Source organism: Lissotriton helveticus, chromosome 3_1 (assembly GCF_964261635.1).
Source record: "Lissotriton helveticus chromosome 3_1, aLisHel1.1, whole genome shotgun sequence".
NCBI lineage: Eukaryota > Metazoa > Chordata > Amphibia > Caudata > Salamandridae > Lissotriton > Lissotriton helveticus.
In genome coordinates, this window is record NC_136061.1 from 86390773 (window position 1) to 86404130 (window position 13358).

Here is a 13358-nt window from a genome sequence, read left to right on the forward strand (position 1 = left end):
AGAAAAACCTACCCGGCGAAGATTGATTAAACCTATACTTACAACTACCTGGGAACATGACTAACATACACAACTAAACCACAATTTCACCTGAGATTAATGGCAAATAAAGCTTGCAAGTTAATATTTGCACTAGGTCATCCATACACAAAGGTATATAGTCCATCCGCCGAAGCTATCAGAAGGTAATGGAAGCAAAACTGGTAGCAACTTTTTCTTATAGTTATCTAGCTTTCCCATGGATAGTGGCTGCATTATTAGACATGATGCAATGCATGGCCTATAGATGAATATTCCAGCTACCGCAGTATATCTGTCGAGCATAGATATGCCTGGTATTCAGATTTCATAAACAAGATCTAGTTGGCAAATCTCAAATCGTCAGGTATTGCTCTCAGATTGTACATGCGAAGGTAAGGTCATTAAAAATGGTACAGTAAGAAACTTTTACTAGATCAGATAATGACTGGATAAGATACTTAAACAAAGCTAGTATCGATTTAACGCCTTAACCGTGGCGGTTTTTCAGCTGCGGTGCGGGCGTTCTATTGAGTGGGCGGGGTCCGTCGGCCGTTGGCCGACGGCAGCACGGAAGGGGTTAAAGATGAATTTAGATACCCTTAGAACAAGTAGCATCTCACACACAGCTTTGAAAGAAATAATGAAAAAAAAGGTGATTGAAAGGTTTAGATTAAAGCATAAAGTGTCGCAATGCACATGTAAACTTTACAGGGCTATTCTACCCTCTTTCAAAGACCCGTGCCCCCAGTACTATCAGAAAGAACCCTCAGTCAGGACTGTAGGAGAAATAGATTGCTCTCCAGGTTTCTAACATTACCTATCGATTAGGCCTGGGCAGAACTCGCAGAGTTTGACTCCGTGGAATTCTGTTAAGTTACAAAAAAAACTGAGAATTCTGTGAATGGGTGGAAATAGGCAAATCGCACTGCGTGCGATATCATTTACCACCGGGAGCTTGTTCTGAACTGAAAAATCTGCGTGAATGGCACCAAGTGGAGCGCCAGAGGTCGCAGTTTCTTAAGTGTATTTCCTGCCGCTCGAGTAGATTCTCTACCCGAGCGGCAGCGTGCTGTCCACAAATGGTCACGCCCGCCCGCGTTGGAGAAATCTTGCCAGGTGCCCCGATAGTGTCCAAAAATGGCGCTTGGCGACGCCAAATATCACTCTTTAACTTACTGGTTGCGAACTGCGCATGAAAAAAAACTCCACCACACGTCAGCTGTCAGGAACTCCGTGTTAGAAGCATAACGCGGAGTGGCCAAAATTCCACCAATTCTGCCTGCAGAGAGGAATATATTACCCACCCCTACTATCAGTGAACTAAGACGAACGGGGAGCAATAGAGTCAGAACTACCCCAAAATGCACATTTCGCACATATAAAAAAGGAGTCATTCACGCATCCACCATTATGCTGCCCAGAATTTGGGTTTGCTCAGAGTACCCTTTCAAAACCTGTGTTTATAGCATATGGAAAACTAATGGGCCGGAACAAATGGGTAACCAGGGAAATGCCCTTATGGTACAGGGACTGGCTGCGGTCTGTGGCCCGACTCACAGGATCCAGGGAAAGCTGGAGATGTATAGGAATCTGACCATATGAAATCCTCTTGATAATGGATTTAAATCTCCCCCGCAAGAGTCTCCGCAAAGAGCAGACTTTTTGCACGTCGGCTCTCTGGCGCCCCCAGGCCATCTGTTATTCATCCTTACCTACAGCAGTGATTTCTTGACTCCTACATTAAAGTGTATCCATTGGTTTTAAGCAAATGTGCTGGCAAAGTAAAAGAAAGTACTGTGATTAAAGAGCTCCTTGTGTCTAAATCTCACTTTTACACATTTTATTGAAAAAAGGGCCACTTATGTTGAGAAGCACCTTTTTATCATATAAACTACTGTAAATTGCAAAACCCCACAAGATGAGAGAAATTGAAAGGTGCCTGTGAAGGTCAAGACAAGATGCTCTAGCTGATGATAAAAATTTACATTTACCAAGTGACGCCGCCATGAAGTACCTGAACCCCATCATGCTGACATTTCTTTTATCCTGTTTTCACTCATCCACGGTACACGCCAAGAGCGAGAAAGCGCAGTTAGGCACCAAGTACTTAACTTTCCCATTCAAATCAGGGTCCACCTTTCTCATGCTCAATGATTTTCTCATTAGAAGATGTAATTTCATTCAAATTAAAGTCATAAAAACACCCCTCCTGTGCCCCCTCCTTCCACCCTTTGCCTTCAGTGCTGTTTCTTCGCTCGCGTGTTAAATTGAAAGCGCCAATGCTGGCTCTATATGACATACGCTTGCCAATGTCAGGCCTTTCCAGCTATACATTGGCGGCCAAGTCAGCCACTTCCTGCTTGAGGGTCGTCTCTTGAAAATAAGGGAAGCTACTCTTTGCAGTAACTTTTACTCTTAGTCCATTTGCCCATCCTGGGTTCCGCCAACTTGAATGGCCTCCTACCTGAGAGACAACATGTACCTTAAATACTGCATGCATAGCTCCAGTCCATGCTTACAGCCCACTCACTGTCATCCACATACCCCCCCACCTTTATGGCCCATTCACACAGATGGCCCAATCATGTAGATTCAGAGCTGAAATGATACAGGAAAAGACTGAGTTAAGGAATGGAGAACGAAGGGCTAAAACAGATATATTTCTGGGATTCATTCAAATGAGACATTTTTAGACTAGATTCAAATGAGGTTTTCACCCTGATCCTTGCTCGCCAACCCAGCTAAGACTTAAATCCTCCTCATAACAGCGGCCTTAAATGCTTTTCAGATGGCTTAAGATATTTGCAAGGATAGGTCAGGTTCCAAAGGCACCAGTACAAAACTCTCGACTAATCTACAGGCTGCACGGGGGATAGTAAGATCCCTTGTCATGGACAGGCTCACATCTTAGAGCACTTGTTAAACATAAAGGGCTTTTCAAATCATGCTGGAGTTGCAGAAGTGGCTTATTTGAGAACAAGGCATGGAAAAGCCTGAGATCATGACACTGCGCTATAAGAATGAATATGAATTCCTTGTCTGGAGAAATATGTTAAATGGACTCTTATGTGGAAGATACAATCCAGCGAGAAATAAAGACCTCTTCTCCTGGTTCGGGGTCACTAACGATAAGAACCTGCTGCAAGAATCTAACAGAGTAGATCACGCCAAAAAGGTAGGAAGATGAGCCTCATGATTCATGCGACGGTCAGAAATACTTTAACGTAAAAGGAAAGACCAGAATTTACAAATCATCTTTACATTACAAAGAAAAGTATAGGATTGCCTTTAGAAACAGCCTGAAGCTTGATAACTCTGGAAACTTTTAAGGCAGTAGTCAATGGAGGCCATGAGCTCATAGTGACTGTGCATCAAACTTAAAGCATTCACATGCAAAACTAGGTGCAGGTTATCAACAGATGGGCAAAAATGTCGGAGCCCAGACAAGTGGCTTTTACTCTCATACTGTTTCGAGACTCCATAGCAGACTATCCATTGACACTAACGATAAAACCAGGTACCATCATTATTATAATATGACATTAGATTAACCGTATCGTACAATGTCAAATGATAAACAAGAGTGATTGTTCTTTTAGACTTCTCCTTGTCAGGACTAAAGAATGGCGCCAAAAGAGACCAAATTGGAACCAGAGAAGGATCATAGGGACCAAGCAATCAGGTGCATTTAAGTTAGCGAATGAAAAAGCCCATGTTTGCCACCCGGTTGTACTCTGATTAACTGGGTCTGATCTAGAAATTCCAAAATTGGCCAGCATTTTTGGCTACTGAACACCAGCTGAACCATATCATGTGGCTCCAAAATGCATTAGGAGCATCCCCACTCAAGTGTCTTAGCTAAGCCTAATATGCAGCAAAGGGTGACAAGTCTGATGAACAGCCGCCTGAAACTGAATTCGGACAAGACGGAAGTCCTCATCCTGGGATCTTCACCCTCCGCCTGGGACGACTCCTGGTGGCCCCCCTCCCTGGGCAGCGCACCTAAACCAACAGACCACGCACGCAACCTGGGCTTCATCCTGGACTCCTCCCTCTCCATGACCAGACAAGTCAACGCCGTCTCCTCGTCGTGCTTCAACATCCTGCGCATGCTACGTAAGATCTTACGGTGGATCCCCACCGAGACCAGGAAGACGGTCACCCAGGCCCTCGTCACCAGTCGTCTGGACTACGGCAACTCCCTCTACGCCGGAACCACCGCCAAACTCCAGAAGAGACTCCAGCGGATTCAGAACGCCTCAGCACGACTCATCCTGGACATCCCCTGACGCAGCCACATCTCCGGACACCTGAGAGAACTGCACTGGCTCCCGGTCAACAAGAGAATCACCTTCCGTCTCCTCACCCAAGCACACAAAGCCCTACACAACCAAGGCCCAGGATACCTCAACAGCCGCCTCAACTTCTACGCTCCCACACGCCAACTTCGATCGACCGGCCACGCCCTCGCCTCCGTCCCCCGCATCCGAAGAGCCACCACAGGAGGAAGGTCCTTCTCCTACCTGGCCGCCAAGACTTGGAACTCCCTCCCGACCCACCTCCGCCTGACCCAGGACCACCTTGCCTTCAGGAAGCAGCTCAAGACCTGGCTGTTCGAGCAGTAGCGGACCCCCCTCCCCTAGCGCCTTGAGACCCTCCGGGTGAGTAGCGCGCTATATATAAATGCTTTGATTGATTGATTGATTGATTGACAAGTTAGAAGGATGTATGGCAATCAGGCAAAGCTCTGCATCTGCTCCACAAGGTATGACGGGGTACATTTTGTAATCCTGACACACCACCCCATCCGTCAACCCGCGAACAGGCCTTAACCTAACGTAAAAGGCACCTCACAGTTCACAGCAACCACTACTACTAATCTACAGAGGATTCTCAAACCCACCCCCTTTTCCCTCACTCACTCATAAAAATCAACTCTGGGTCTGTCCGTGGCCATCCCTCAGACATTGAGGAACCTTTCACACAAAGCATTCTTGACGATCAGTTCATCTAGTTTTCAACAAAACCCTGCACATTCTATCAAACACCAACCATGTACACAAAGTATGCAGTACTGCAATTGTAATCCGCAAGTCCATGTCCCAGGTCATTGCACACCACCTTCACCTACCACTTTATCAAGCAGGCCCTCTCTCTATCATGATCCCTTTCATATACTGCCATCCTGGATACACTATAAATGTCATCTGAGACTTCACTGAACACATGTGAGTGAATAAAGACAGACTGCTAGAAATATGCAACAGCTTGCATCAAACAAAAGAGAGAAAGAAGTATGGGTGGGATCAACCTGTAGAAGTATTAGAAAGTAATAGAATTGCCAAATAAAGCATTTTCAATTTACAGTCTTTACACCCTTCACGCCAAATTCAGTTGCGTAGAGAGGGAAAGCAACATGCACCAGCTATCAATGTCCAGGGACATGCAAGTGCTGAATTTCTGCCTTCCTCAATATACCTTTTGGCTGTCAGACCCCCACCTACAAAAACCAAAGTGCACGATTTGGAGTGAAGAACCTTTTCAGGTTACGTCACGTGCCCAATGCCCTGTTTGGGCTGGTAAAGCTTCTACCCAGACTGCGACAAAGCGCTCTTTAAAGACAGGCGCAGCGCCCACCACAGCAAATCTTCATAGCTCCATTTCTGGTGCTGATCACCTCTTCTCAAAAACAAATGTAGACCATTTCTTATCTCTCAATATGTCTCCTCCCATTTATTACTACACACAGCAAGTCAACTTAATTTCCTCCTTTTATCTAAAAATTAGAACTGTTATCTACTTTTTCAAAGATGTGTTATCCCTTTCAATATAAAGATCAAAAGATAATTTTTTGCATTATAGTAGTTCCCACCACTATTACTGCTAGTGTTGTCATTAGTGTTACAATCAGCAATACTGCTAGTACATATACAAAAACAGTTAAGTGCTCCTTTCCCTTTACACAGTCCTATTATTAACCGTTCCATCAAGTTCCAGTAGTCTTAGTCCCACTGCTGCTTTTTACTGCTAATAGTAATGCACAAAGTACTGCTTCTACAGCAGGTACTGCTCTCATAGCAGTATACATTTATAAGTAATATTATACCTACCACAAGGAGTAGCAGTATGACCAGCAGTACTGGTACTGCTAACACTAGTACTGGAACTGCAACTATTATTACCTCCACTGTTATTAATACTACTGATATCACTACTTTCTACTAATAGCTTAAGTGCATACAGCGACAACCAGTACTCCGCCTACTACTAGAATGTGGTATACTTGCAGTTCAGTGGAACGTCTGATGCTACAACCTCACCTCATCTTACTAATACTAATAGCAGTGACTCCACTATGGCTGGTTCTACTGCTACATTTCTACTACAGCTTATGATACTACAACTACATCTACATCCAAGTAAAGCAGCTCAAGCTACAAATACAGCTTCCTTTTTTGTTCTTTTACTCCAAATCCTATGGAAAATGGTCTATGAACAAGCAGCTTGTATATGTTACAATCTATGAAATTATCGCAATGAGTTTGAACTCAATGTGCTGACCAACTTGCAAGGACTACCTTCATTTGAATGCCTGGCATATGTAAGCATACGCCTCCTGAGCTCCTCACGGCTGTCCACCATGACGTGTACTAATTCTAACTCCCTTCTTGGTACATTATTTGGAAAAGCGAAAGTGGGTCTATTTGACACCTTTAATTTTCTAATATTACTATATCACTGTAAGCCTTTGCTTTTTTTAAGTAATGTAATGTACTTTGAAGAAAATACATCACCCACGTCTGTTGGTAGGCACATTTTTTGTAACCAAAATTTCACCAGAAAGGCTCACGACTCACCTTCACTGAAGTTGACGTTCTTCTGCTTCACCAAGTAAAGGAAGTTCGCATCTGGATTAACACTTCCCACCTACAAGACAACCGCACATTGATTAGTGTACAACTTCTCAGTTCTTCTTCACTGTAAGTCGATTATGAGATAAAATCTAAGGATAAGCACACTTTGAAGAACTCCATATAACACCAACACCCATGAGATCCTACTATTTCTGGTGGAAAAGAAGCAGCAATCACCCTCACATTACCTTCTTACGCATCTTCAAGGCTTGTCACAGTCATCAGCAAACTCTAAGCTCTGCATTCTTCTTCCTGTCTACTCTTGCTTCTCCCATAAACACCTGCTTGCCCTCAATCAACTTTAGTAACATCTTACAATGCCGGAAGGTGCAGCTGGGCCGGACTAGCCAGATCCTAGCTCATGGAAACTCAACAATGCTTCCTTCCCTCTTAAAAGATCCTAACGTTTCAACAAAACTAGTGACCTTGATCTACTATTCCTTGAGAGCATGTCAGCGCGTGCTGAAGATATTCTGTCATTATGCTGTGCTAGAGATCACTCATTCTTAAAAGTTATGCCACACACCTCTGACTTACAATTTCTTCTCAGTACTCCATTGATAAACCGTGGCAATGAGTAGACGTAAACCAGTTATGTCCAGAGGACACAGAGGCGGAGATAGCATGTTAAATAAGTTCACAAATTCAATTCAATTCTCACATTATCACGCTATACTCAATAAACTGATACATTATAAAACATTATATCATAACGCTAGTAAGCACTCATCTTCCTATAATCTATGCCTCACAAGTTTTTTTTAAAAGTACACGATTAGGCTTTCATCCTCACATCTTATATACATCCATTAATTTAAATACAGTATTTCAATATCACATAATTAAAAAAGAGAGAACTATCCTCTGTTATGTCACTTGAGGAGGCCTACTAAAGGATTTATTATTAGTCTCTACAACACTGTAGAAAACATGGCTATTCTTTGGCTCACCTCGAAGTAAATGTTAATGGTCTTTGGTTGATCTTCAAATTACCTTCTCATTTACAATTCTCTACAAATTTGATTTTGGATAATTTCTTTACGTAACATGAAATGCATCAATTTGTTGAAGGAACTTATAATAGACTTTTGAGATTCCTTTTCACCCCATGTACAAATTTTGGTCAGTTTGAGAACATCCCTTTTGTCAACAGGTTGGGTCATTCACTCCATATGCCTCTAAAACCCTACTCACACTTCTGTTTCAGCATATGTAAGTAAACCATGTTTTACCATAGCTAGATTGTAGTACCCTTCAGAGTTAAACATCTTGTAACTTTTGTAAAGGGTTCTTCTATGAACCTTTATTCCATCTGCTCTTTTAGTGCGCTGCACAACCAAAGGATGTAGTCATGCCACTTGACCAAAAAAGTATAAACATTAGGCTGGGTCTATGCACATAAACACACAGCGCGATGGCGACAGAATTACAGACCACAAAGTGCCACTCGCTTTAAATGGGCAGCCGCTGGTACCAGTGCTCCTTGTCTGGTAAGTAATTGTCACAAAGGGAACAGTTGTAGCTTGTCACTTTAGCGTACAGTCCAATGGGACTGAGGGCTCTTATAGCACAGAAATTATGGGATAGTACCTATCTGTGATCAACAGAGCACAATAAATCACATTTAGCAAAACCAGATCACTGCTTTCCACACAATCGTAAGAGGGAATACACAGAGCGTCTACGCCCTTTCTGGAGGCTGACACAATGCCTACCCAAAACACATTTGTTCAAAATGAAAAAGATAAAATAGCAATACCAGTGTGTATATAGGATCGCCATTAGGAATGAAAGAACCTTACCTAGGTCCCACGGGTGAAATGTACCTGAAGGAGTAAAAAAAACAAAAAACAACTGGGTCCCTTCAGAAATAAAGCAGGGCAAAGGGAACTTGAAAGAAACCTTGCTTCAAGGAACAGTGCCCAAATTCATGTGATGTTAGCAGAAGCTCACTGAATAAGCAGTTAGAATCACTGGGATAACACCAGGAGTGAAATCTTTTCCAGCAGTAGTCCTAGATAATCATATATTTGGAAGCAAAACACCGAAGTTGCAAGGACTTTTTCTACCAACCCTATGCAAGAAAGTCGACCTTTCTAGAAGTGCCAGGCAAAGCTGCGTTGTTACATTAAGATGCAAGATCTTTGCCATCTGTGGATACATACATTAGTATTTTACCAATCGAAGGCAAATCGGAGTCGACTCCGTTCTGATTCAGAAGGTCTCATAACCAGGTCCTCTTCCACAGTGCGGTCACGCTCATGCACACTTTGTGGAATCCAAGTTTACTCAGCAGAATGGGAATTTGAGAAATGCATTGCAGACAGATTTTGCAGTACAAAGCAACCACAATAACCCAGTTCCTTTGACTAGAACCAAAAGCAGTGGTTTGCAGGTGCAGTGAAGAAGTCAATCATTGGTGATGCACTCCGCAATGGGAAGAAATAATGCCCTTACCCCTTTGTTAGTGATCCTGTCAGGGTTAGTTGATTACACTTACTGTATAACTTGTGCTCACCCTTGGGTAGCCCGGCGCTGGGCAGTCAGGCTTATCACAGAGGCAATGCGTAAAGCATTGCCATAGCACACTCACACAATAAACACACAGAGCATCACAAAAGAGTGTTCACACAAGATGTTTGCAAATAAAGATGGTATTCACCACACACATGAACACAACACAAACAGCATGTAATTCTCGGCATAAATCATACTTGGAAATATTACTAGCAGTACGAGGCCCAACAGTGTTAAAATTACATCAGTAATATGTACACTTGGGAAAAATTCTATTTTATCCCCAGCATCCTTATGCGGTACAATATTTTGTCAGATCCGGGCCCACCCTGGCAAAAAACCCAATTCAAATCCACACATTTTTAGGGTGCACCCCAGGTCACAACGATATCAGGAATGTGTACACACAGGAATTTATAGTACTTTTCAGCAGCACCGCGGGCAAAGACCGAAACAGGTAAAACCAATGGCAAAACAGAGCATTTGCCAGGTAAAGAAACACACAAGTTAAACAATCGCAGCAGGTGCAACTATTAGCAGGCTGTTCTCATGCAGCACACTCTTCCACACTCACACAGCACCGTAACTTAGTGCAAAGGATACCGGCAAGTCTGTATGGAGCGGGGACACACGCACTTGGTACCGTAGCACAGTACATATGATATCCGGCATGTCAGTTGATAATATGAATGCAGATCCCATGGCACAATCCCTCCCACACCTCTCAGTTGCCCCCCATCCACACTTCTCAACACACATGTTTGAATTAAACCCCCCCCCCACTTACAATAACGGTTCAATGCTTGAGTCACACTTAGTCAGGGGCCCAGAGAAGAAGGCTGGAGTAACTATAAGGGTAACAAGGCCCCTCAATTTGCCTTCTGCTACCAGCCCAGTTCTGCACAGCAGACTCTCGACCCGCTTCTGATCGCTCTTGTAGCGTTACTCAGCCCAGTTACTTACTCTCACCACACAGGCCTGATCCAGGCGACACTATCTGGCAACACAAAGTCATCAAGCCGAGTGAGGAGAGGGCAGCTGATTTCCGCATGGAGGGCAAGAAGGGACCATTGGTGAAAGGGGGAGGGGGGACGTCAGGGTGGTGGCAGCTCCCTGATACCTCGCTCAGCTCGTGGCCATAATTTTAGTGCAGGATTGTTTTTAACATTGTATGACCGATTTTAAACACAGGAAGATCGTTTTTTACTACTGTGCATTTTACTCTTTGCCTAACCCTTTTGTTGTGCAGGGTCATCGTGGGGGTGCTCTAACTCACCCGATATCTCTTGAAAGCCTCTCTTGGCCCCTTTCACCGCGGCTGGTGCTCCGGTCGTGGCGAGGGAGGGCGGCCATCTTGTGTGTAGTCCTTCTCCCCAGCTGAACTGGTGGCAGCGTTCTAGCTGGGGGAGAGAGGACAGGGCATAAAATTAGCTTGCCTTCATCAGCGCGCAGCGGTCGCGCATGGCGGGCGCGCCTTAGGCGCGCCGACGGTAAGCCAAAGGTCAGCCCGTCTGCGCCCGTCCGCGTCTCGGACGTGGCGGACACAGGACGGGCTGTCTTGCAGGTGAGGAGTCCTGATAGATTTACGATTGGCTATACACGAGCGAGTTTGCTGGCGCTCCGCCTGCCGGCTGAGGTAGGATTGAGATGTGGGAAAATAGATCCAGTTAGACTTAACTCCTGCTCTGCTTGTGGTTTTTCTTGCAGTATTAATGAGACTATTCCATCAGATTCCACCCTAGGGGTAGGCTGTATCTCTGCTGCTTTAATAAATGCTCGCTCAATGAGTAAACATACAGCAGAATTTTTTTCTCTATTAGAAGATGGCACATTGGACTTGCTGTTTATCACAGAAACTTGGCTGAATAGCTCATGTGCTCCCGATATTGAGCTGACCATTCCCAGAGGGTTTAAGATCCAGAGGAAAGATAGAGCCAGCGGTAGGGGTGGCGGATTAGCCATTATTTTTAGGGAATCATGGGTCCTCAATATTGAAAATACTGACGATATAGTTGAGGGTGAGATTGTGAACTTTTATCTGGTTTTGTCACCACATTTCACATTGGGAGGTTCCCTTATCTATCGACCTCCAGGCCCTCCGGGTCTTTTTCTTAAAGCTCTCCTGGAGACTCTAGTTCCCCGAGCAGTGAGGTTTTCGCGTTTTTTACTGCTTGGTGACCTGAATATCCATGTTGATCGTTCGGAACTTCCAGAAAGCAAGATTTTACATGACTCTTTTGACCTGGCTTCACTAACCCAATGGGTTTACTCCCCTACACATATTGGTGGGCATACTTTAGATGTTATTTGTTCTAATTTTCCTCTGAAGGTAGAGGACCCTCTAATTTTAACTTGGACGGATCACCGGCTGATTAGATTTACATGGTCGGCCAAGAAAGACACGCCCAAGTCTCGTAGGAATACGTTCCCTCCGAAGATCAATGTAGGCAATTTTACTGTCTGGCTCGATCAAAATAGACCTATTCTTGGAGCGGAGTTGGATGCTGCACTTCAAACTTTTGAAGGATGGCTAGGAGCAGGGATCTCCGCCTCATCGAAAGGGTCCAATCCAAGTAGAGATAGGATGACCCCCTCGCATCCCTGGTACACGCCCCAATTACGCACACTTAAACTTGGAGCGAGGATGGAGGGCGGCCTATTGCCCACAAGCCAAGGCGGCTTACCGCGCGGCACAGCGGAATTATTATGCCAGTATTAAACTGGCCAAATCCGAATATTTTGCCAGAAGAATTGTGAAGGCCAATAATAACAGCCGCGAAATATTTTCCATTGTCAAGAGTTTTCTCTCCCCCTGTGCAGAACAAGTGTCGGTGAAGCCCTCTACTGAGTGGTGTGAGAATCTTTCCTCTTTTTTTTTAATCAAAAATTGCTACAATACAACAGAGCCTCAGAGTGGTCAATGGTGGGAGTAGGACTGCTGACAATGATACACCCATAGCACTGCCTACCCATATTATGGAGACATTTACCCACCCCTCAGTGGAAGACACCTTGCTTGTGATTAAGTCTTTGAGATCCGGTGCCCCTGGTGATACATGCCCGGCCCGAGTGTTGGCTGCAGTGGCAGAATCAGTGGTAATAGAGGTCTCGCAAATAATGGGTCTATCCTTTAAAACATCTAAAGGTCCCGAGGAATGGAAACAGGCAAAGCTTCTTCCTTTATTGAAGAAAACGGGTGCTGATCCTGCTGTGCCGGGCAACTGTAGGCCTAATTCTCTGCTACCAGCCATGGCGAAAATTGGAGAGAAACTTGCTTTTCGTCAGCTTAATGCCTTTGTGGAATCTTCTGAGGCTCTCCACCCTGCCCAATCCGGCTTTCGTGCAGCACATAGCACGGAGTCAGCTTTGGTGGAGATCACAGAGGCTATTAGGGGGTGTTTGGACAGTGGCGGCAGAGCGGTTCTAATTTTATTGGACCTCTCTGCCGCGTTCGACACTGTCCCGCACTCTCTCCTCCTGACTCGATTGGCTGAGATTGGTGTGCTGGGTTCAGCGCTAGAATGGGTGAAATCGTTTTTGTCCGATAGGTCCCAGCAGGTTTGGATCCCACCGTTTTCTTCCTCGGCCAAGCCTCTTACTACAGGGGTACTCCAAGGGTCCACATTGAGCCCCTTGCTTTTTAATGTGTACCTTACCCCGCTTATAGTGATGGCTGAACAAATGGGGGCCAAAATAATAGCGTATGCAGATGATACGCAACTTTTATTTACATGGCCTGATACAGCACTTGACACTGAGGTCATCTGTTCCTGTCTGTCTTCGGTTTTTAATTGGTTAGCAGCGGCACAGCTGAAGTGCAACGAAGACAAAACAGAAATTTTGTTGTATGGCTCATTTCCGCCTAATTTTAGAGAACTTTTGTGGCCTCGATGTTCCCCAGCCAAG

At 44.6% G+C, this 13358-nt stretch overlaps 1 protein-coding gene across 1 annotated transcript in view; it reads right to left on the reverse strand.

Moving 5' to 3' along the window:
* Positions 1-13358, reverse strand: part of XRCC5 (X-ray repair cross complementing 5) — a 511073-nt gene that overhangs the window by 103804 nt on the left and 393911 nt on the right. The window contains exon 16 of the mRNA XM_078679276.1: positions 6879-6948. Within this exon, the coding sequence (XP_078535402.1) occupies positions 6879-6948 (70 nt within the window). The remainder of the gene's footprint in view (positions 1-6878; positions 6949-13358) is intronic.